This window comes from Arachis hypogaea, chromosome 11 (genome assembly GCF_003086295.3).
Source record: "Arachis hypogaea cultivar Tifrunner chromosome 11, arahy.Tifrunner.gnm2.J5K5, whole genome shotgun sequence".
NCBI classification, from domain to species: Eukaryota; Viridiplantae; Streptophyta; class Magnoliopsida; order Fabales; family Fabaceae; genus Arachis; species Arachis hypogaea.
The window spans coordinates 144164731-144190394 of NC_092046.1; the positions used below are offsets into that span (position 1 = coordinate 144164731).

The following is a 25664-nucleotide window of genomic DNA, read 5'->3' on the forward strand; positions in this document are numbered from 1 at the left end:
GAACCGGTCACCTAACCGGTCCGGGTAACACTAATAACCGCCTGGCAAAAAACCGGCCAAAAACCGGTCGAACCGGCGGTTAACCGGCGAACCGGAAGAACCGTCCGGTTTTTTTGCGGTTCAATGGTTTGCGAATTCATAAGCCAAACGACGTCGTTTTGGCATTTTTTTAAAAAAAAAAAAAAAGAAAAACGCTCGCGACTAACCCTAATCTGATACCCCCCCTTTCTTTCCCCTTTCTTCCCCAGTTCCCTTTCCCCACAGTGTCCATAGCCACCCACAGCCACAGCCTCTCACCCTCTTCAGCCTCTTCATCACCGTCTCACCCTCTTCAGCCACTCAGTTTCTCTCACCCTCTCACCCTCCGACAGGCCACAGCCACTCATCGCCGTCGCACCTCTCTTCCATCGCCGTCGCAGAGCTCCGGTCCTCCATCGTAGTCCCCCAGCTCGCCACCTCCACCGTCGCACCTCTCCTCCATCGCCGTCGCCCAGCTTCCCACCTCCACCGTCGTCGCCCAGCTCTCCACCTCCACTGTCGTCGCCGAGCTCTCCTCCATCACCGTCGCCCAGCTCCCCACCTCCACCGTCATCGCCCAACTCTCCACCTCGCCCAGCTCGCCGGTAATACTCTTCCTTCCACCTCCGTTCATGGTTCTGTTCTTGTTCCTGTTCTTCTCTATCACAGAAAACATGTTGCTCTCTGTTCATGTTCGTTGGTGTATTCTGTTTATTCATGGTATTTGGTTGATCATGTTCTGATTCTGATTCTGATTCTGTTCATGTTCCTGTGAATTCTGTTTACTCTGTTCATGTTTTGATTCTGTTCATGGTTTATTTCTGTATGCACAAAGTGGTGTACTCTGTTTATTCATGGTATTTGGTTGATCACCACCTTGGTGATTTGCTTATGTAGTAGGTGCTAGCCTGCTAGGTGGGTTTGAAAGAGTTTGTACTTGAAATTAGATCAGTGGTTTGGTTAATAGTGGAGGACATGGTCCTGGAATTAGAACTTACACTAATGCTGATTTCTTTCAAGGGCTTGATGAATCACAAGAAAGCCAGGAAATAAGAGACTCAGAAGCCATACTGCAGATGTTGAGGAAAACTATTTAGTTACCTCAGAGTGCTGAATTGCATTGGCACTAAAACAGGTACGAATGTCTAACTTTCTAATTGTAAAGAGTAAAACTTATCTCAGCTAATGCACATGCACCTGGTGCTTTGTTAACCATTACTGTCTAAATATTAATCAATGGCAGAAGGGAGCTTTATCAAACATAAATTGTGTCATAATTGTGCTTATAACTCAAATAAATCTACGTACGGTAATAAATCTACACTCGCCGATGATTCATAATCCAAGTACTCTAGATTGGTAAGCCTAATCATATCCTTATGTTATTTGATCCTGTTAATGTATTAAGAGGTTAATCATATTGTCTCATCAGGTGGTTTTCCTTGTCTTTGATCCTGTTAATGATAATTATGATTTTTGATGAGTTGCACCTTTGATTAGTTGAAAATTTGCTAGTAATTGTATCTTTTGAATGTAGAACACTATGGGTTTGTCATTATGTACGTTTTATTTTTTGTTTAGTTATAAACTTTGATGTTTGAAGTTGTTTGTGAACCTCTAATCTTAAGTAATGGATAATTTATTATGTAAAATATTAAATTTTATTAAGTTATAAATTATTGAATTTTATTAAGTTTAATAATTTTATTTAATATTTAATTAAACCGGTTGAACCCCGGTTCAACCTCGGTCGAACCAGTGAACCATTGAACCAGTGACCTCACCGGTTTATTGACCGGTCCGGTTCTCGCAACCTTGCTAAAAACACATATTGTTGGGTTAAATTTTTTTCCACAGAATTCCGCCTGAGAGTTTGTAGCTCATAAAGTTAAAAATTATTAGGCTATATTAGGAATTTAGGACCAATTCCTGGCTATCTTAAGTCCAATCAGGCCTTACACTTTTGCTTACTGATAAAAAATAATACCTTCCAAAATTTGACTGAATTTTTGTAATCAGAGTTAATTTTATTATTTTAGAGAACAATCTATCATGTGTTGGACCTAATTTACTCTTAATTTTATGGGCAAATGACCTTAATAAACCCAATGTATTTTAATATGTCCTGAATATCTCAAACTAAAAGATGCAACGTCAAAGTTCCAAGCCACCTTTCTATATAAATCGAATTGAATGAATTTGATTTAGCGTGCGTGATTCGATTTCTAGAATAAAAATTGAAACTAATTAATTCGAATTATGTGAATGGTTGAAAAGTGAATAAATCGAATTGAGAAAATTCGATTTAGCCAACGGATTTCATGCCCAACGTAAATCGAAACCATTTGATTCGATTTGATGGTTTTGTAAATCGAATGTACTTGTTTCGATTTACATGCACTTCTCATCGTGCATAATTCGAATCAAATTGATTCGATTTTTTTTATTTTCGCTATATAAACAAATCGAAATCAATTGATTCGAACCATAGAAACCTCATACCCCACCCCAACCCCACCACCCAGTTCTGAGATTCTTTGAAAGCAACCCGGAGACAACCGAATCTGCATGCATGGAGGACGATCCGAATCGTCTGTATCAACTAGATGGAGTCGCGCATATTGCCGGTGCCGTCCACCTGGAGGTTAGTGTTTTTAAATATTTAATTTTTTTTAAATAAATTAGTAGTTAGATAGAACTGTTAGTGTGAGATTTTTAAAACAAATCGAAAAACAGATATTTGAATTTAGTTCATGTCAGACTTAGTGAGTCATTAACTATAGAACAGGATTAGTTGTAGAGTCATGAACATGGTTAAGTACAGGTTTCTATGTGTGTTAATAAAAAGAACATTTTTTTATCTCATGTTATTAATGTTTTTGTTAATACGAAGAATTGAATCGTGAGTAATGTAGTGGTTAGCGTTTTTATCTTTAAAAGATTGGTAGGGATTTATTGTAAAAATGTTTGCAAAGTGATAGCATGCAATGTCTGTGGCAACTAGAAATTTTGATGCATCGAGCAGTTTTTTTGTGACGAATGTGAGAAGTCATCTTTTGTTCTTATGCAGCCCCATCGATGCATCAGCAGTATGAGACCGCAGCACGGGATGATGTTGGATGACAGGATCGTTCCTTACTTGCAGATGGCTGGTCTTTACCATCTTGCAAGATTGAACGAGAGCTGGTTTCGGTTGGACGAGCTGTTGGTCAGCGCCTTCGTAGAGAGATGGCGCCCTGAGACACATACATTCCACATGCCTTTTGGGGAGTGCACGATAACCCTACAGGATGTAGCGTACCACCGTGGTCTCCCGATCAACGGTCAGTATGTTAGCGGATGCTTGACAAACTTTTCACGATATATAGAGGGTGGCCGACCACCATGGGTGTGGTTTGAGGAGCTGCTCGGGGTGTTGCCTCCTGCGAACTGCATTGACAAGTTCACAGTAAAGTGCACATGGTTTGAGGAGACGTTTAGTGAGCTTCCACAGGGGGACAGATGAGGAAACGATTAGGAGGTATGCCCGTGCGTACATGACGATGCTCCTATCGACGCAGCTATTTGAGGACAAGTCAGGTACCCGCCTCCACATCTGATGGCTGTCGTACGTCGCCATGTTGGAGGACATGGATCAGTACAGTTGGGGTTCTGCTGCATTGTCATGGCTATATAGGTGCTTGTGCCGTGTAGCGAACAGAAATGTCGTCAAGTTGGCTGGTCCACTACAGCTTCTACAGTCGTGGATCTTTTGGAGGTTTCCTGGATTCCGGCCGGACGGATATGATGTTTTTCATTGGCCGTTGGCGTCGAGGTAGTCTCCATTTAGCCATGCAAACTATTTTCCATTTTTTTAGCATTTAAAATCATTGTTAACTAAATGTTGTGGTTATCAGATGGGGAGGTTATCAGCCGAGCTTGAGCGACAAGGGGCCTCGTGTCGCAAATTGGGGACCTCGTGTCGCAAATTGGGGACTGAGGATTGATTTGCTCCAGCCGGGGGATATGAGTATTTTCACCTTCATGTTGAATTTGCATCTTTATTAGTTTATGCTGACTAACAATTTGAACTTGTATGCGCAGTTTCTGTGGATGCCATATAGCCTGGCGGAGGTCGTGCAGGTGGTACACCCCGAGATCTTGGAGCCACGCCATATGACTCTGTGGAGGGCTACGACAACGTTGATCTATTTTGCTGTCATTGAATGGCATCCGGTAGATCGGGTGCGTCCTCAGTTTGGTGGGGTTCAGGGTCGGCCACGTGCTGCCCTGAGCATAGATTTTCTGATGTCAAAGGATGGGAGGGGTGGAGATCGTTAGTTTCCGTTGACACTACAGAGTTCGCACATTCATTGGGCCGACAGGGCACAGCACGTGCTACAGTTTGATATCGTACCTGGTCCAGGGCCTTCTCATGAGTACCTTGATTGGTGGTATCAGCACGGCAGGAGGTTTTTATCACCTGAGCTCATCCTAGGTGACCCTAAGGCAGCTGCGATACCAGCTCAGGCGATTGAGCGAGGCTCCAGACGAGTCCTGGACATGGACTAGCTGCCTGATGTTTCGGACAACCGTAGGGTTGCTAGGAGGTAGCGTGTTAGGACTCGGTCTAGCCAGCGTGAGTGGATTTGGCTGGCGGAGGCCATTGATGTGATGGAGGAGAGGGGACGTGGGAGGCGAGGTGGGAGGGGTTGTGGCTTCCATGGAGTCAGAGGTCGTGGACGAGGCCGTATCCGACGTGGCGGTGGAGGAGGGGATGGTGACGGTCGTGGGGGGACAAGGGTCCTGGGGGAGGTAGTGACGGGGATGACGGGGGACCCGATGATGGTCAAGGCCGTGGAGGTCGGGTCGGGCACGCAGGGGGCTCAGGTGGTCATAGAGGTGGTGGTGACGGAGGCAGCGTGGATGGGGGAATAGGGGTTTAGGGGGTGCTGATATTCCTGGTTGCGGATTTGGAGACTATTTCGCTGGGGTTCCAGCGTGTGATGATAGTTTGCAGGAGCATCAGCCGTATATTAGCCTTGGTCAGATGTTGTCGGACTTGCTCGATAGTGAGGGCCTTGATGCAGAGTTTGGAGGGTCACACTTTCTAGATGAGATCAGCATGATCATGCAGGAGGATGAGCTGGCCAGGCGCAGGTCTCCGCTTCCTAGATCCCAGGCTCGGGTAGATGTGGACCTGAACGAGCCTCCTTCTGGATCGATGGACGACACACACGTTTGTGCTGGGTGGGACACCTCCCTCTGCTTTTGCAGGGACCAGATCATCACAGGCCGATCCGTCTACATCGCATGCTGTCACATCGGATGTAGATCCCCAGGGAGGGGATGGTGACTCGGATGGTGACGATGACGGGAGTGGTGATGAGGTCCCCCTAGCACAGAGAGGCCGACGGGTTAGATGACCTTGGCGCTGCTTCACCGGATCACATCTCTTATGAGGACATAGTGGATTCGTTACATGTTTTATGTATTCCTGTATTAGTTATGTATGGAAACTTATTTATGTGTCATGTTTTATGTATGTGGTGTAGTTTATTTTTCATGCAAAACGTTGTTACCTTATGTTATATTGTATTATGAAAAAGAAATCGCTGATAAACTTTATTAAAATAAGGAATCACTAGTAAGCACGTGTACCCAATTTATAAAAACATAATGCATGATAAATTTAAATTAACATCAATAGTAGATAGCTATTGCTAACAATAAACCATACAACGGAAATAAAATGGTAACTGAAATACAACATGACATAACAAAAAGCATAGACATCACACATTACTAGCAGTTGCAGATCCAACTGTCACTCCTCTCTGGGGACAACTGCTATGTGTGTGGTCGGATTGTCAGCATAGTCCACATTTCTTGGGCTGGTTCGGGTCAACCTCGTCCATCGAAGTCCAGATCCTTGTGGTCCTAGGGCATCCCTCAGTCGCCCATCTCTTAGTCGGGTCCGGTACGACGGTCGAACCATCATATGGCGGCCAGAATCCCTCCGGAATCGAAGGAATGAATCCCATCCGATAAACATCATACACGGATCTAAGTCGATACATCTCGTGCACATAGGTGGACCACGTCAGGCGTGCATATGCACAGCATGACAATACATGCCGGCATGGATAATGAAGTGCCTGGAAATAGCCACAATCACATGTCTGGTCCTTGAGGGATACTCTGTATGAGCCAAGTGAAAAGCTCCCTGTCGGAGTGGTCTCAGCCACCGTAAATTCTGAGTTGTCCCTGTCGTACAAAGTCACGGTGAAGCACCTTGAGACCTTCAGGTTGGCCTCGATCGCCTTAAGCAGATGCTGACTGAACTGCTGCCCAGTGCCTAACTGTGCCTCGGCCTCTTTTCCCTTCCGAACGAATAGCTCGGCCAACCGCCCATACGTGGCTTTCACCAATGCACACACCGAAAGGTTCCTAACACCCTTTAGGATCGAGTTCACACACTCAGATATATTCGTAGTCATGTGACCAAATCTGCGGCCTTCATCCCAATGCGGAGTCCAATGTGCATACTCAATTCGATTAGCCCAGTCGCACATCGCAGGATCAAACATTCGTAGGATGTCAAACCAGTATTGAAACTCGACCTCCGTCTTTGCATATGCAGCATTCACTAACAGCCTCATTGCATCCTTCCCCTTGAAAGTCAGGGCAAAATTAGCCGCCACGTGACGGATGCAGAACGCCCTATATGCAGTAGGCCGAAACCATCCCCCATCAGGAGCCTCCAACACAGCCTTTATCCCGTTGTGCCTATCTGATATGACAAGTATACCCGGTTGAGGCGTCACATGAGCCCGAATGTGGGATAGAAAGAATGACCACGACTCTGCATTTTCACCTTCCACAAGTGCAAAAGCAATAAGGATGATATTGGAGTTGCCATCCTGTGCAATCGCGATAAGCAGTGTACCGCCGTATTTGCCGTACAGGTGGGTCCCATCCACACTAAGCAACGACTTGCAATATCGAAATGCCTCAACACATGGTGGGAATATCCAAAACAAGCGATGGAAATAAGCTGTAGAGTCATCCAATTGCCAACCTACTCGAACAGGACTCGTCCTCAACACAGCCACACTACCCAGCATAGTGATCTGCAAGTCCAATACCTATCGTGGCAACTCATTATACGAATCTTCCCAGTCTCTGTAAATTTGTGCCACGGCCTTCTGTTTGGCCATCCAAACCCTCCTATATGTCGGTCTGAACCCGAAGTGTGCTTCCGTGGCATTCTGCAGTACCTTAATCGACGTGGCAGCATCAGCTCTGATCAGGGGCATAATGAAGGCCAATATGACATGATAATCAAGTTTTCTGTGGTCACTAGAGATTGATGTGACTAGACAAGTATGAGGACCATTGTACCGTTTTACCTCCTAAATCTCTTTGCGCTAGCGGAGACTGACCCGGATTAGCCATACGCAACCGCTCCCGAACTCCTTGCACTTGCCATAGTACTTGCGGTGATCCGACTCCAATACCTTGTACTCAACCCCGCAGCGAATGCTATAGGTCTTCGCGCTAAGCACGACTTACTCTTTATCCTAAAACTGTTGACCGACCTGAAATTCAGCTACACCTCCTGCATTTTGCGAGTCTCTTGCCCCGAAGCCAACAGGTACAGAGGGATCCTCCTGAGGTGCCATGGCATCCAAGTCCAGAGTAGAGAAGTGCGGGGGGTACTGATTAGTACCTGAACTAGATGCTCCCCCACCCACAAGTGGAGTCGTCCGTGGTGTCTCCTCCTTGCTATCATCAGCAGCAATCGTTGCAGGCTCCACATCATCATCATCATCATTCTGCAATGCATCCTCAACCCCATCGGGTGCTCCAACCTCTCTGAATACCAGAACACACGGAGGAGAACTGGGTGCCACGAAAGCACCGTCTCCCAACGGTCCAGCCTCGCCAGCTAATGCATTACAATTGCAATTCAGATTGACAGCAAAGGATGGTGAAGCCACTAAATCTGGCTCGGGTGCAATCACCGGCACTGTTGACGAGGATCCAACAGGCAATGCACTAGAGCTGGCTAGATGTCCTGTGGAGTGCATATTCCTGTTCGAGCCTCCAGAACTAGATGCCACATCCACAAGTTTCACCAACAACTTCAGAGTTCTCACCTCAGAAAACTGACGGCGGCAATGAAACAGCACATGCATATCTTCGTCACTACTAATAACGAATGAATCATACTTTACATCATCGCGTAACACAGAAATCGGAATTTGATAGAACAACTTCTCCACATGTTTCACGCCATGCAGTCCTAGTCTCTGGAGTATAGTATTCTTAAACTCAGCGGGTTCTTGTCAGTGAACTTAATTCCTAATCGCGGTTTCTTTTTAATGGACCCTCTATAATGCACAAGAACTACAAAACTCTCATCACTAGTCATTGTGAATCTCACTCTTCTACAAAATTTCGTATAGCAACTCATTTTTATATACCACATTGCTTTGTAAATCGAAACATTTAAATTCGATTTACTCTAACGTTGGTTGCATGTGTAAATCGAATTTAATTCATTCGATTTAAATTGAACTTTGTTTTTTACCTAATTCGAATCGATTTGATTCAATTTACTACGTGTTTCACTAAATCGAATTCACTCAATTTAATTTATATAGAAATCTGGTTTGAGACTTTGACGTTGCATTATTTGATTTGGAACATTCAAGACATATTGAAATGCATTGGAGTTAATCAAGTCATTTGCCCTAATTTTACCGTAACATTACTTCCCATTTTTAATTTAACTTTTGTACATCATCCATGTATCTTGGATGACCTATACGGTCATATCCTTCGCCACTTGGACAATAAAAAGATTTTCACCAATCGGAAGAACGTGCACTCAGAAGTCAGAAGTCAGAAGTTTGGCGGCATCTTCTCCCACGTCAATCGCACACAACAAAGGAAATAAGCCCAAGAACATGGTGCCATAATTCTTAGATATTCTGCCGTTACATTTCTTCATTTTGGACCAAATCAAACTAAAATACAGAAGAAACAGAATCAAATGAATATCTTTTCTTGAATGCAACAGAACAACAGTAACAGGAAGGTTACAGGATGTTTTAGAATGTTGCACAACAGATGGAATTTAATGAGAGAAAAAAAAAAGAGGGGGGGAAGAAGACAACGCCACCCTCCCCCGGTGACCAGAGAAACGAAATACAAAAGAAACGGTTAACACTATTTCAGTGAAGATTCTTGAATAGACACCTCCCAAAAGATCCATTGCATCCTGTATAAGCCTTGTATCAAAGCAATCAGTATCAGATGTAAAAGAAAAGAGCAGTAAACAAAAAGAGAAACCCAACTTCCCAACTGTATCAAACAATCAAGCAGATACCAACGCAGTCTGCACAAAACAAGAGAGACCCAATTGTGCCTTGAGAATGAGATCCACTTTTAACTAAGCAGTTCCTTTGTCCAGCTGCAGTGCTTTTCGATCCAGTGGGATACTCCCAACCTTCAAGACACTCGAAGACTCCGAAAAACCATTAACTTTGACTTGCATCGAGCCCACTGTGACAATATCAACTGGTTCCCTATCACTGACGCCAACGGATGAAGGTTTAGTCTCACCTTGTTTTGGGGTAATACTGACTGAACCAATCTTTAAGATGGAGGAAATATCCTCTTTGTCAGCTGTAGTTTTCTCAGCCTTTTCATTTGTGGACTTGGTGCTAGTGACATCAGAACTTTGAACAGTCCCAGAAACCAATCTATCAAACTTATCATCTGTCTTTGAATTCTTCTCATCATTGACTTGCGGAACGTCTACAACAAAATTCAATTTCCGGGGTGGTTCCATTGTCGGTATCAATAATGGATTTTGAAAACTTTTAATTAGCAACTTTGCCTTCTCTTCCTGCATTATCTTCTGACGGTTCTCATAGTACATAAAATCATCAAGCAAAGTCGTCTTCAAAGTATGACTTTTAAATATTTTCAGCATTTCCAAACCTTTCTTATACATTATCTGCACAAGAAACAGATGTTTGATTGTCAAAATCACAACTAACATGAGAACAACCCAACAATTTAAAAATACAGCTTATCCTCACATTAAAATATACAAAAAGAAAATTGACATTCCAACTACATCAATTAAGGAAGATAGAATAATCAATTCACATTGGAAAAAGATTTAGCATAGAAAATTAGGTAAAATCTTACTCATCAAGAATGTTCAATTATTATTGGTGCAGTTCTCAATTTTACACTGAAAGCGGAACTTTTGTAATAGAAAAATAATATACCTCCTGTGTGTCTCTGCTATTAGTTACTGGCTTGCTTTCATTGTTCTCTAGTATAATGTGCCTAAAACTTCCATTTGGCACATCTTTTATAATATGCCACTTTACAGGGAAGCTCCCACTCCATTTATCCTGTTGCCAAAAGTCCATATCTTTATTGAAGTCAACTGAGCCTACCATCTCAGCGACCCCACAAAACTGCCCACTCGCATTAACCTGCATTTGCAAGAGAGGAAGCAGAAGAGTTTATATTACATATAAAGATCCGGAAGAAAACAGAATCAGTAAAGCAACCTATTGGAAACTCACAGAAAAGAAAAGAAAGATTGGGCAGCCTCCAGATTTTCCCGCAGCTATTCTCTTAGCATCTTCATAGGCACTCTCCAGCTTCTTGTTACCATGAGGAGTTGAAGACCAAACATTATATTTAATGCTTTTGTGAACATCATCCTCACTATACGATTTTATGACAAAAAATTTTGCATTTTCATATTCAAGAGGGAAATCCTCTCTGTTATATTGATCGGTATAAATGATGATGTTCCCATGTGTGTTACCGTCTCCTGCCTTGGTTGTATAGGCTTTGACAGAAAGCTGGTGTTTTGATCTACTAATTCTAGGGCCTCGGTTTTGCTCACCCAATACATCAGAGTTACTATTTACGTCACTTGGTACTTTTCCAACATGAAACTTTGGACGAAGTTTGGCAGAAGCAGACTGTCCATTACCAAGAGATCAAAAGTCAGAAAATCCACTACTTAGTAGGAACTACACTCTTAGTTAAAATTTGACATAAAAATTCAATAGGAAGTAGTATCTAAAGTTCGAATTGAGTCTCCAGGTTAAGCTGTCATATATGGAAAAGAAAGATTGTACACATCTACTACTACTACTACTACTACTACTACTACTAATAATAATAATAATAATAATAATAATAATAGAAATAATAGAATAGATAATTCTGATCTAAACATGTTCACAAGACCACATATACTGAAATCAAAGTCAAGCCTAAAATATGCAAAGATTCGTACCTCATGGATGGGTGATGGAGTCATGTTGAGAAAACCACTGCCAGAAACACTTCCAATATTCGAATCTTTCTTTACCCCAGCATTAGCCCTTGGCCCTTCTAATACCCTGGCCAAGGAACTTGCCTGATTTGATAATGGTTTTGAAGAGTTCTTAGTAAAGGCACCAGAAACTGAATTGAACTTATGTTTAAAACCTCTTCCATCAGGTTTGCTGACAGAGGCACTGGTATCAATCAATGGATCAACAAAACTATCAGGTAAATTGTCTGGTGGAACAACAAAAGGAATATAACCAGGTGAGGAAACAGGGTTTTGATAACTTGGAAGGGAGTAATAATGTTGTGCTCCCCCGAATGAGCCATCAACTCCCATCATAGCACCAGGAATATAAGGGTTGTATGGATTGTATGGAGACTGTGCATATCCATAGCTAGGTGTATAATATACATATGGAAAACTTTCGTTTTGTGCACCCTGGTAAAAGAAGCAAGTACTAAAATCAGCCACTGGGCCAACATATCAAACCAAAGAAGACACATGCAAACAAAATTTAGACTCACCATGTACTGAATCTCGGGACCATCTACACCAAAAATCCTATGGTGGTCCTCCCATTCCACAGGTGATTCAAATCCTAACCACAATAAGTACGTAGTCAACATCATTTATATATAACATTGACCCAAAAATCAGTGACATACAATAGTTGGAAATTTACCTGTACAGTAATACCCATAATTGGTGGCAGAAGGGTAATACAAGTTCTGATCAACAATAAACTCAGGGGCTCCTTCACTAAACATAGCTTCAAATTGTTGAAAATTTGGGCTTGTCAACTGTGGGTTTAAACCAGTACCTTCGATCTGAAATTAGAAGAGATAGAAACATCATTATAACACTAACTAAGTGAAAAGACAGAGAGACTCAGATACAACAATGCCAAATAATTAATAAACACCACACATAAAACTCTCAAAATATTACCAAGTAAGCATCTGTGCTCCTATTTTCAGAAACATCATGCATTTCCATAACAGAACTGCCACCACTGCAGACAGCCACAGTATGAAGTATAAGCAAACATAAAAATTTACATCTTGTTCCATCAGGTGGAGTCAGATAAGCAAATCAACACAATCAAATTTGAAGTAGAAAAATACCAATAAAAAAAAGCTATTGTTTTCATTTATCAACAAAAGATCATACAATCTCATGTATACACGTATGGAATATGGAGCACTCTTATATCAAGAATCAATACCCTGGACCCAAACAAACTACAAAGACAGCAAATAACCAAGAGAAAAATTTTGAACCTGTGTTAGCAATGCACATAAAAATAAATAAATGAAAAGTCTACAAACAAAATATCAAGCTTAGGTTTAAAAATCTGAAGGATACACCAATTGAGTCCAAGCTATACTTTGCTAGGTCAGGTATTTGAGCTATTCCGAACTCTAAACAAAGCTTAAATGTTTCTAAACTGTCAAACTCCCTTGCCTGAACACCCCAAAATTGGCACCCATGACTAGAAGTAGCAACCATAAACTCAAAACAGATAAGGGAGAACAGCTATATCTCACTACTCAGCAACCTATGATATATAAAACCAAAGACGGTCAACTATCCAATCTAACTTCATTTCAATAATAATAAACGAAAATACACCCGCAAAAAGTGATGAACACCAACGTTGTTTGACCTCCGAATCGGGGACAGCTGAACAACTTAGCAATTAAGAAACGGAATAAAAAAAACCCCTTCCCCTAACCATGCAGAATCAAGAAACCCTAGTCCTTAAGACGCAACCGAGTAACCAGAAAACAGAAGGGAAAAAAAACGCGTAGAGAGAATAAGTAACCCGTTGAATAAAAGCACGGAGCATTCTCTAGTCAACCTCGAGTTCAAGCAAAGAACTTGTTCAATCGAAGAATATAAATAAGAAATAAAACAATAGTCCAAAACTGAGGGAGAAGAAAAAGCCGAAGCGTGAGGAATTACCTAAATAAAAAGGAGAAGGAAAGAGTTGGAAACAAATCAAGGCATGGCGGATGCGAAGTGGCCACGCGAATTGAAATTGGAGAGGCCAAACAGCGAAGGAGGTGCTTCCTGCAACATTCCGATGGCTGAGACTAAGAAACCCTAACCATATTCAACGAAACAAAGGAAGAAGAAGAGAGCAGAGAGCCCTTACGCCTTTGAAAAAAGCGTGTCGGAATTTCAGATTCCACCCTTTTTAAGATGCGAAGCGTTTCGTCATTCAATTTCTATATAAATTCCTAAATTTGTCATCCAATAATTCAAAATATTTTTTTCCTTTGAAGGCGAATAAGATATGATGGGCTTTGAGTTTCTAAAAAAAAAAAAAAATATATATATATATATTATTTTTTAAGTGATTTTACTAAATGATTTTTTTTGAAAAAAAGTAATTTATGTTTATATAGAATTTAATATTAATGTATTATTGGTATAGTATAGTTTTATGTATATTTAATTACGTAATATTATATTAATAAAAATAAATATTTTTTATTTAATTATAATTACAAAATGCTATAGGTGATTAATTTCTTTTTTTATTGCTAATTTAAACTAAAAAATTGAACTACTTTAATTTTCAATACCTCCCAAATATGTATAACTGTAAACTTTAATTTTTTATTTATAATATATTAAAAAAGGAATAAATCCTTATCTTTTTATCACAAAACAAATAAATTCTTCTTCTAATTAAAATACCAGTCTCTAATCTTTGTAAATGTTTAAACATATAAATTTTCTTAATGATAGTTTATATTCAATATGAAAGAACTTATATATTTTTCATTTATAAGATAAGAAACTTATTAATAATTAAATTTAATAACAAATTTATTTGTCTTTTAAATAAATAAATTAGAGACTTGTTTATAATATATTTAATTTGTTATATATTTTTATTTTATTTAGTATTATTATTACTTAATAAATATTTGATAAATATAAAAAAAATATTAATCTATTTATAAATTTAAAATATTTTTATTTTTAATAATAAAATCTTATTTTTTAAAAAAGCAAATAAATCAATCTAGTTCAAATAACATCACCTTGGATGAGGATATCTCTTAGCTTGGGATGTGGGTCAACGAGATGTTATTTGTGAGACAGATTGTGTGGAAGCATTTAATCTTGTTACTCAAGATGGTTTTGGGTTTATTGATCCACTGGTGCTCAAAATAAGAGATATCATGCATTGGAATTGGCGTGTTGACTTTCGTTTGATTATGAGAGATGCAAACACGGTGGCAGATACTATGGCAAAGATGGCGATGAAGTTACAACTTTCGCATGTGGAGCTTCTTTCACCTTGGGAGGAGTTTAAGAGTAGTCTTAAACGGGACTGTCCCTCTATTTAAGCAGTTCCTTGTTTTATTTTTTTTGTTTTTCTTTGTTTAATTTATTTCAGTCACCAAAAAAAACATCACCTTGGATTCAATTGAAGAATAAAATGTACAAATTTGTTGTCCATAGAAAGAATAATAATTATGAGTGATGATAATTTTCTTTTAATTATATTTGTAAAATACTATTATAAAAACGATGATTATCTTTTAATTATGTGGCTATTTTTTCAAATTCTAAAATATCTAAGAACAAGATTAGAAAATAATGTTACTAAGGAAATTGATTAATTGAAGCATTAGTCTGAATTATAAATTATAATTCCCATTATTGAGAAAGAGAAAGAAATAAGACAGCGACAGTTGTGCAGCAGACACGATAAAACTAAAAGCTAAGCAGACTAACTACACTCACTCATTCAATTTTCATTTTCATTTTCATTTTCATTTTCAATTCTCACAACACTCTCACTTTCTCTTCTGCTTTTTCTCCGAACCTTCCTTTCTTCTTCTTCTTCTTCTTCTTCTTCTTCGTTTGGGGAAAATTCTATCTATGTGGCTGCTCTTCTTTTCCTCTTATTTCCGATGGTGATGATTACTGCTTGGATCACTGACCTATTTGCTTGCATGGGGTGAGCTCTTCCTCTCTCTCTCTCTTCCCCAATTTCCGTACTTTATTCGATTCCATTTCAATTTCTTTCCATTTATGCCGATTGCCAATTGCCTAAACCTAAATCCTGTTGCTTCTTTACTTTAACATTAAGTAGGGGTTACTGTTGTAGCAATAATGCTCTATGATTCCTTGCAATGATTTATGTTTATTTCTACAAAATTGACACATTAAAACATCAATGTATCTGGATAAATTGTATAATCCTATTTGGTTTAAAGGTCTCTTATTTGTGCCATGAAATCACCAAGAGCTGCTTCTTGTTATTATAAAATAACAATCAAGAAGTCTGTGTTTCTCACTTTCTCCTTGGAAAGAGTACACTTAGTTCTTTCTTTCCAAAAAAATGCTACGTGAACAAAAAAAAAAAAAAAATCAGCTATTAAATCAGCCTGTGTATAAATACGTGTTTCACTCATTTTTAATAAGTATTTTGTATTCCAAAATGTATTGATATGGTAGCTGATTCTTGGTACACATAGCATAATTGTTCTTTGCAATCAATGATGTGTTTTGTTGAAGCTCAATATGTATCGGTAGACTTTTACAGTTGCCTATGTTTTTGCTGTTATTTAACTTACTTTATAGCAGAGCAGTGGTTGTTTTGGATGCTGTATAAAGCCCACACCAATTATAGCTGTGGATGAACCAGCAAAGGGTTTAAGAATTCAGGGACAGACTGTAAGAAAACCAACCATAACTGATGGTTTCTGGAGCTCAAGCACATGTGATCTGGATAACAGCACTATTCAATCTCAAAGAAGTATCTCCTCTGTCAGTACATTAAATCAAATTCTTTTTCAAACAAGTGGAACCTCTACCTCAGGCACCAATCCTGAATTCGTAAACCAAGGCAAGTTTGATTTTAGTTTGTCTTTCTTATATTAACTGACATTAACATGCTCATCTATACTCTTGGCATAGCGTATTAGCATATGACAATTTTTTGGGTAGTAAATCAATATCTGCTGTAATACCATAGGATTCAAGATGGATACTTGGAGTGTCATATGTTTATTTGTGATAAAATATAGTTACCATTAAAATATGGAGGGATTTTTTATGACAGGACTATAAGACCAAGACTAATTATTGGATGAGTCCACACTAGACAAAATTAGAGATGAATGTATTGGAGAGAAAGCTGGGGGAGCACTTAATGTTAAATGGATGGTAAAATCCAGCATTCGGCATTTGGGTGTGAGGAATGGTCTCAAGAAACCCCAATAAAGAAAGTGAATAGATTGAGGATACACAATGGCTATAGACAGCGGGAAAAATCATAGGTGCAATTATTAAAGGGGATTCAGATTCCTAGTTGTTTAAATTCAAGCATAATTTATGACATGATAGCATCATGAGATCTATCTAGCCAACCCAGAAGTGGGACAAGGTTTCATTATTGTTGTTGTAAACGTGTAATACAACAAGGCCCTAAGGTCTAGGATGAAGGAGAAAGTTTTCAGATACAAATTCCCCATCTCTTCAAGTCCAGTCCTATAACCAAGGTAGGTAGGTGCATGTGCTTCACTGGAGCATTGCTGAATGATATATTATGTTATTTTATGCAATTTGGTGAGAATATGGGTAAATATTATTGTACCATTTCATTTCTCTTTACTCGTACATTGTTGCCGTGTATTATTTGCAAGGTTTACTTTCTCTTTATAGGAAAAAATGATGGTTAATTTCTATCAAATGCATGTTGTTCATTGCAGGTGTTCTCCTCTGGAATGAAAGCAGGCTTCAGTGGATTGGAAGTGGCAGGTCTAAGAAGCAAAGCCAACAAGATCGTGAACCCAGATTAAAGTGTGTTTACAACGTTACATTCAATACCAATTTATTAAAGTGGTCTTTAACATAGTCTATATACAAATGGGGGTATCATCTTATATAACTAAATTCGATTGGGGGAGGGGGAACAACATTAATTTAATGAAAAAGATACTGTCCTCATTGTACAATCAAATTCTAGATATATCCCAATTCACTCCACATTTTTTTTTCCTGATAATTAATGCACTGCTCAACTTTACACGTAATCTATAACCTGTTCATTTGGTTCAAATCAAACCATCTAACTGATATCTGTTATGTTTATTTATATTGCTTATCAAATCTAAGTCTCGGTTCCATATTTCTGTTATATATCCGGATTTGCCCCCGGCAGATGACTTATGAGTCAATGTATTTGTTGCAGTTGGAATGCGACTTATGAAAGTTTACTTGGGACCAGACAACCTTTCCCCAAGCGCATACCTCTGTCTGTAAGTCTGCTGCGTACATGTATAATATATTGTTCCATGTTGTGGTTTTTTTAATGAGAATTCAAAGTTACTAATTCATAATATCTATTTCTATTTTCTATAAAATAGGAAATGGTCAAATTCCTAGTGGATGTTTGGGAGCATGAAGGGATGTATGATTGAGAGGTCAAAGTACTGAAGCTGCCCTTTTTCTAATAGTCGTTTTAATGCTTATGATGATGTGTTTAACTCATGAAAGGCTTTAGTGTATAGTTGAGTTGTGCAGACAAGAATTAAAGATCAAACACAAGTCTGATCTTCTGTTGTGATTTGAAAAGCTATGCCAACGAAAGTGTCTTGTTTTTGCTCCTCCTGTAAATGACTTGTCATTTTCAAACTAAAATCTAAAGTGATTAATGCAGTTGTTATTGTAATCTGTAACTGGATTTTTTTTTCTTTTTTGGGAACGTATATCTAGATGCTGCCTATATTAAAGTAATTGCATTATTGGAGGATATGATCATCATGATAGCCTTTGTAAGTGTTTCACAACTTTCTTTCTTTGAGCTATTTTTTGAGATTGAGTTAGATTACTCGACTTTGATCGCCTCAAGGTAAATGTTCTTCTGCATCTTAATCTTTTTTGGTAAAAGGCTTTGCACCGTATTGCTTGCATAACTGTAAGTCTTACTAAATGTTCAATTTCTTTTATACATTTTTTGCAACAACATTAGTTGTATTATAACTGTACAAATGTTAAATAATTGGCTCAATAGATATCAATTTACGTATTAATTTATAATGATTCAATTGCAAATTTGAAAACCATCAGGATTATTTAATAAAGTCAATAAAATAATTCAAATATATAATTAATTAATAATAATTTTAAAAATAAACAATAAAAAAAGGTGGCATGTGCTATGAAGCTTCTTTTTCCTTTATTTGTTGGTCCGTATGTTAATCTTCAAACTTGTTTTAAGTATTGGGCCATGCCAATTGGTGCCCACATTGCAAGGGAATACTTTTCGAGATTGTAAAGGCTTGACAGAAATACTAAGTTTACTCCTGTCCAAAAATAAAAAATGAGTTTCATGGTATAGCAAAGAATAAACTACCATTTGAAAAGGGGGGCAATCCCCAAATTTTTTATTTTTGTTAAAAAAAAAAAATAATAGACATGGCCCTCCTTTTTTATTTCTCAGTCCTTCCTCCTTTTTTTTGGTACACTTTTCCAGCCCCTTTAATTCATAAAAAAAAAACAGTCTATTTTTGTATAACATTAACAAAGTATAATAGTTTTAAGTTTAATCTAATAGTTTATTTTATTTAAAAAATAATATATAAATTCTTTTTCTTCTTCCAATGTCTTCATTCCCTCAAACTTTTCACTTTCATTTTGCAGTAGATAACTACTTTTTCTATTTTTCTCTTTCTTTGTCTCTTTAATCTTCTTATCTTCTATCTTTTTTATTTTTTTTTTTGCAGATAAAAAAAATAGTAATTCAACAAGTGGTTCTTCACTCCTCTCTTCCAAAAAAAGTTCTATTTTTATTTTTTTTATTTCAAAAAATTTATTAAACTAACAATAAAGATAAATAGTCATACAAAAATAAAATAAATGAATTGTATTTCATATTACAATTTTTTAAAGACTAGTAAATATTACGTTGTAGGATAAAAGGATAAGAAGAATAAATTATATAATCTAGCATTGCAATTTTTTGTTTAATATTTTTTTTATTATTTTTCTATTAGTCTTGCTTAATTTTTTATGTTTTTTATATATTTAGTTATTTACTTAATTTACTATTATTTGTTAATTAATTTTATGTTATTATATGTTAGTTTGTATATTTACTTTTTTTGTTATTAGTTAACTATTTAATTATAATTTTATATTATTTATACTACAATGTTAGTATTATTGTTCTGAATTTTAATATCTTATTTTAAATTGAAATATAATTTTTATATTTTATAAAGATTTATATTGTAATTTACACTTTTTTGCTAAATATATTTTTAATTATAGAAATTTATTTGGCCATTTGAATTATTGGTAAGTTCAAAACTATTGATACATTTTTTAAAAGAAAAGATCAAGAGAATGAAGATGCTTCTACTATTACCCCTCAATCAAATTTCATTACTTCAAGTTCTCCATTGAATAGCTCAAAGCATCCACGACTACTTCCTAACCAACTGGATGTTTTCCATTTGGAAAGAGATCCTGGAATGCGACCAATGATTTAGAAGTTTTCTCCAAATCAAAGAGATGAAATCCGTCGGGTTTATATTAAAGTTGGGCCAAGCACTTGATGAAAGAGATTATGGGAATCACTAATGTTCTTTGCCAAGCACTGCAACACCAATCTCAAGATATTCTTAATGCAATGCATATTGCTTCTACATCAAAGTTACTTCTTCAACAATTAAGAGATGGTGGATGGTGCAATTTTCTTGCAAATGTTAAAGATTTTTGTGAAAAGCATGAAATTGAAGTCCCTAATATGAGTGCACAATATATTTTTGGAAGAGGTCGATCTCGTCAACCAAGTGTGACAGTTGAGCATCATTATCGAATAGATGTATTCTTGGCAACAATTTACTCTCAAATACAAGAGTTGAATAGTAGATTTAATGAGCAAACAATAGAACTTTTGACTTTGAGTTGTGCTTTGGATCTTAAGGACAATTTCAAATCATTTAACATTTAGCAAGTTAACATATATGAGGTAAGCCTCAATGTAGTCCCTGAAGTTGCACTCGAGCCTCAAAGTAGTCCCTGAACTTAAAAGTTTCTCAGAGTCATCCCCGAATTTGCACTCCGGGACTCAAAATTGTCCTTCCGGCAATTTCTGGACAGCTGGCGCAACCGAAAAGCTTAACTGGCAGCGTCGTTAACACGTGGGACTCACAACGGCTAGCTAATGTGGCAGAGTAAACTCTTCCGACTCAATTTGGTCCCTCAGGTGAAGTTAAAACCCTAATTTCCAAATTTGAAGGCCACATTGTTCACTCTGCTCTCTTCTCGTCGGTGCTGTGTTCTTCTCTTCTCCCTCTCTGAAGCCCGTCGGTTATGTCTAGCACGAGCAATGTAGCTGGGAGCTCGAACAACCCACGATCATTTAGAAGCATCATGAGGAGAATGAACAGAAACAGAGAAGCTCGTTTGCCAGAATGGTGTGCCTGCGGGTCGAGACCGGTGCTGTGGTGGTCAGGGACGGATTCTAATCCAGGGAGACCGTTCCTGGGTTGTCCAAACTACAATGTAAGTATTATTGTTGTTAATTGCTGTATTTATGGATATAAATTTTGCTGATTGAATTTTCTTTGATGTGCAGACAGTGGGTAAGAAATGGTGTGGATTGTTTTTGTGGGTTGATAAAGTTTTGGAAGATCCCATGCCATGTGATGATAGAACAAGACATTCAGTTGATGATGAAGAATGGAAGATGAAGATGGCTTGGAAATTTGGTAAATTATAAGCTGAAATTAGGGTTCTAAAAATGGGGAGAATTTTGATGTTTGTGTTCATGCTGCTGATTGTAATTGGTGTTCTTGTATTAAAGCTGGATAGACAGCAGGGTCAACTAGATCTAGCAAAAAATAAATGACATGCATGTTATATGCATTCCTTGTTCATGTACTTGTTCCTATCCTTTTGTTTGAAAGAAATGGAAATTAAAGTGTTTGATTATATGCATACTTCTATTCCTGGACTTCTTTTCAATGAAATAGAAATGGACAGCACTTGAACTAGTCTTAAGTTTGTAACAGAGGATAATATATAAACAAAAGGCTGAGAAAACTCAATTGAATAAAGTCATAATTCATAATTCATATTGGTAATGTTTGATTCAAAAAAGGTATTATAGAGCCAAAACACCAAGTATATCAAAGTTGTTGACATATTGACCTGATAAAATTCAAATACTAAAATCTCCAATACTGAGACAATGTTTTAGGCATTGTAAACAACATCAGCAAAATAGATACAAAAAAATAGCCTGCTTTCCCTAAACATAATCATCCTAATCTTCATTTTTTGTGTCTGGGTGCCTTGAATCCAGGGTTGGGCACAAATTTCATGAAATTTGCAAGCCTTGTAGCAGTTTCCTGTGTTGCACCTTGCATAGGGTTAGGTGAGGGATTCCTTGATGTATGACTACTTCCTGGTGGGGTAGCAGTAGGTGGGGTGGTTACTGGTGGATTGCTACTTCCTGAAGCTGGTTTTTCACAACCCTTGGCTAACTTTCTTTTTAGAGGGAGCTTTGGCGGCCTAACAGGTGAGGGTAGAACCTATCAGCCAAAAAATGTAACATAGTTAGTAAACTAGGTAAGAATGTGAGTATGATAAATTTAAAATCATATAAGCTCGTGAACCTGTTGAGAGTCATCAGTTGCTTCCAAAGGTGGTTGACTTTGGTCAAGATTGATTTCGGTTGGGGCTTCTGGGACAGGGGCAGCAGAGTTGGCCTGACCTTCACCACCATTAGCAGCAGTGGGTTGTGCAGCGGCAGCCTCTACAGCAGCAGCTTCTGCAGCTGCAGCAGCCTCTTCGGCAGCAGCTCTCTTTGGACAGTTCCTTCTGGTGTGTTCTGCTTCGCCACAACAACGACATCGACCTTTTTTTATATATTCTTTTCATCTTCGTCTTCAACTTCTTACTCCCACTTGACTCCTCATCTGCATCTTTTCTTCTTTTTTTCTTAAGTGGTCTAGGCTTGTTTCTAAATTTTGGTGCTTGTGATTTGTTATATGGTGACTTTTCCCATAGTGCTTGACCTGGAATTGGATTGATATGGAAGGCATATGTGTTATTATATGCTTCCATGGTCAACCACTGATGATAATAGTCCTCCGGTCTCTTACCAGCTCTTGCCAGTACAGCACACGCATGCACACATGGCATCCCTAAACAGCATTCACATAACAACGAAGACAACAATAGTAAGCCTACAACAAAGGTTGATAATGATAATAAGACTAAGACAATGAATTTAAAAAACATTACCACTCAATTGCCAGAAACCACATGTGCAGAGCCTCTTTCCCAAGTCCACAACCATATTGGTCGGCCAGCCATGTACTTCGAACTTCTCATAATCTGCGTCACCAGACCACATCGAGACCCAATTTTTTTATTCCTTCCGTATCTTTTCTAACCTGCTGCGCTGTATAGGAGGTAGAACTCCAATGTTTGAATTCAGCTTCACCTTGTTCCTAGCTACCGACCTCATTGCATACATTCTGACTTCTTTCAAGAGTGTGATAATAGGCTTAGCTCTAGCATCTTTGATCCTGGAGTAGTTGAAGACTTCACAGGCATTGTTGTAGATGTTATCTATTTTAGGTGCATTACTGAAGAATGCCCGGCTCCAAGAGTCTCTAGGCCACTTGTTCAAATACTCCCAGGCTTCCTTATTAACCCTTTCAATCTTTTTGATGATATCAAGGAATCCATCTTGGCTAGTACACCTTGCACAATTCCAAAGTAGCCCTCTAAGCTGGAGATCCTTCCATTGCTTGTTGAAGTTCTTCCACAGATGCCAAACACAGAATCTGTGATGGACATCTAGAAAAACCTCCTTAACTGCATTTATAAGGCCCTGTTTCAGATACCAAAGAAGGGGTCAGATAGTTGTTATCGGACAGCAAATCTGTCCCTACACTTATATAAGTGACATCAAAATAGTCTATAGACTTGTTCAAGTGACATCAAACTAGTCCCTACACTTATGTAAGTGACATCAAACTAGTCCCTACACAGCACTATTACAGAACATCATGTAGAACAGGATAAATGAGTAACAACAGATTGACAGAATATTATGCAGCATATAATCAGTCCAGGGTTAATTCTGCATATATAGACAACAGCCCAATGTATTAACATCATATAGGTAACTACAATAGATAGGTTGACACTAAATAACTTAGAACTCTTAAATCACAACCACTGTATAAATAAGTCATAATAGATTAATTCAGCAACTATAGACAGCAGTCCAGTGTATAATCATCATGTTGAAACACACCCAATAGGTAACTAATAACTAACAACCAATGACTTGTTATAACTAAGAACTATTAAGTCACAACCAGTGTATAAACATCATTTTAAGTGACAACCTATAAATATTGCATACTTTCTGCATATCTGAGATAAAACAGAGCTTGTTCTTTTTATAATCCCCCAGGTCTTGATGAAGTAATTCCAAGAACCATCTCCAATTTTCAGTGTTCTCGATAGGGACAATTGCATATGCAATAACATATATATATAGTTGTTTGCATCTTGGCCAATTGCAGACAATATCTGACCACCATGCCGGGTCTTCAGAAAAGTCCCATCCAAGCCTATGAGGGGTCTACAACCAGCCAGAAAATCTTTTTTACATCCCTCCAAACAGACATACATCTTCTCAAAAATTGGATCATCATCAGGGTTGGGTTGAGGTATAACCCCAACTGTGACAGTGGGTCCTGGATTGCTCTTCAGCAGTGTCAGCCCATAATCTCTCACCATGCCATATTGGGCAGCTGCATAACCGTACACAACAGATCTAGCATCTCCTAAGGCCCTGGTCAGTGAAGACTTGTTTAGTTCCAAATCACATTTAGTCTTAAAATATTGTGCAGCCTCAGAGTGTCTCAAATTCGGATATTTTCTTAGCTTCTTCACCAATTTGCAGGCTAGCCACTTCCTATTAGCTAGTCTGTTTTTGGTCTCTCTTGCACAGGTGTGGTCATTCATGAATGTCTTGATCTACCAGCAGTTGTTCTCGGTATTGTTAGAGGCATACACAAGCCAGCCACAGCTCGCATCCTTACACACAGCTCTCATCCTCACGTTATCGTTCTTCTTAAACCAAATCCTTCTACCCTCTTGTATGCAATATTCACGTACAGCCTCTTTGAACTCCATTTTTGTAGTGAAAGTCATTCCAACCTCTAGCCTAAGCTCTCCAAACCCCCCTCCTTCTCTAAATGCAGGGAATACGTCATCTGAATCAACTTCCTCCAACTCATTCTGAGTTTAGAGGAGTCTTCATTTCTTCCGAGTGCCATGAGTCTCCACCATCAGAATCATTATAAGCATCATCCTGCACATCATGATAAGGAGCAACTGATGATCTAAACTTAGGAATCGGTCCAAAAATGATTTTATCATCCTCAGAATCTGAGTCTGCACAAACAGGACCATCATCTTCAACCATAACAGACTTCTTTTCTTTTGTAAGTTTCTTCCCTGGCCCACTTCTCAATTTCACATTACTCTTTGCTGCTGACCTATCCGGAGGCAAGTCTTCTTCACTGGACACTTCATCACCACCAGGCCTATATGCTTCATCCTCTGCACTATCATCACTGTCATGGTTGTCTGAGGATCCCTCTGAACTAGACAAAACAACAAAGGCTGTCTTGGGCTGTTTTCCTTTACCAGTTGTTCTTGCAATATTTCCAGTTGCAGCAGCTCTTGTCAGTGGCCTCCTTCCACATGCTGCTGCTGCTATTTTTACATACTTACAGCCTCTCTTTGTTTTAGCCTTCTTGGTTTCTTTTTCTTTGGACCAAGGTTTCGGAATTCCAATGGGTTGGGGCATTTTTTTGTGGAATTTTGGGCTTGCTTTTACTGGGTTGGGCCATTATTTTTGGTGGTGGATTGGGCTTAGGTCCAAGACTTGCAGTGGGTTGGGAGAAATTTTTTTCTGCTTTATTTCGGTTACCAGCAGCTAATGAGGTAGGTGGCTCCTTTGGTTTTGTGGATTCAGTAATATTCTTTGGTTCAGAAGTTGGATTGCATGGTGTTGTGCTGGAAATTGGTTCAGCTGTGGCATTGGTGGTGGGTTTTGGGGTGGGGATAATGGTTGGTATCAGCATCAGCTCCTTGCCAGAAATCACTGGTTCTGCTTCCTCAATATACACAGGCTCAGATACTCCATGTTCGTAGTACACATGAATAACCCCCTTGTTCTGCTGAGCCAGGTAACACATTTCCATCAGCTCATTAT

The 25664-nt window shown here is 38.6% G+C and overlaps 3 protein-coding genes across 7 annotated transcripts; 2 read left to right on the plus strand and 1 right to left on the minus strand.

The window, feature by feature from the left end:
* The first annotated feature begins 197 nt into the window (after positions 1-197).
* On the plus strand, positions 198-5631 carry LOC114924786 (protein MAINTENANCE OF MERISTEMS-like). Of its 2 annotated transcripts, XM_072207940.1 has the most exons (6): positions 198-623; positions 1039-1153; positions 2544-2662; positions 3089-3832; positions 3915-4027; positions 4102-5631. In XM_072207940.1, the coding sequence occupies exons 4-6, from the start codon at positions 3636-3638 to the stop codon at positions 4119-4121; spliced, it is 330 nt and encodes a 109-aa protein (XP_072064041.1). In that variant the 5' UTR covers positions 198-623; positions 1039-1153; positions 2544-2662; positions 3089-3635; the 3' UTR covers positions 4122-5631. The 2 variants fall into 2 exon arrangements, 1 of the variants encoding a protein (XP_072064041.1); XR_011868024.1 differs by lacking the exons at positions 2544-2662; positions 3089-3832; positions 3915-4027; positions 4102-5631 and adding an exon at positions 1262-1670 and having other exon boundaries at positions 221-623.
* A 3423-nt stretch (positions 5632-9054) lies between these two features.
* Positions 9055-13696, minus strand: LOC112723247 (uncharacterized). Of its 4 annotated transcripts, XM_025774513.3 has the most exons (9): positions 13536-13696; positions 13343-13450; positions 12326-12389; positions 12060-12204; positions 11902-11975; positions 11342-11815; positions 10614-11021; positions 10308-10520; positions 9055-10027 (listed from the first exon to the last, which is right to left on the minus strand). In XM_025774513.3, exons 3-9 carry the CDS (start codon positions 12371-12373, stop codon positions 9458-9460), a joined length of 1932 nt encoding a protein of 643 aa, XP_025630298.1. In that variant the 5' UTR covers positions 12374-12389; positions 13343-13450; positions 13536-13696; the 3' UTR covers positions 9055-9457. The 4 variants fall into 4 exon arrangements, with proteins under 4 accessions (XP_025630298.1, XP_072064040.1, XP_025630297.1 ...); XM_072207939.1 differs by lacking the exon at positions 12326-12389 and having other exon boundaries at positions 13536-13675; XM_025774512.3 differs by having other exon boundaries at positions 13343-13541.
* A 1373-nt stretch (positions 13697-15069) lies between these two features.
* LOC112723248 (uncharacterized) lies at positions 15070-18084 on the plus strand. The gene is made up of 5 exons (XM_025774515.2): positions 15070-15359; positions 15994-16250; positions 17116-17206; positions 17598-17664; positions 17773-18084. The coding sequence occupies exons 1-5, from the start codon at positions 15313-15315 to the stop codon at positions 17824-17826; spliced, it is 516 nt and encodes a 171-aa protein (XP_025630300.1). The 5' UTR covers positions 15070-15312; the 3' UTR covers positions 17827-18084.
* Positions 18085-25664: the final 7580 nt, after the last annotated feature.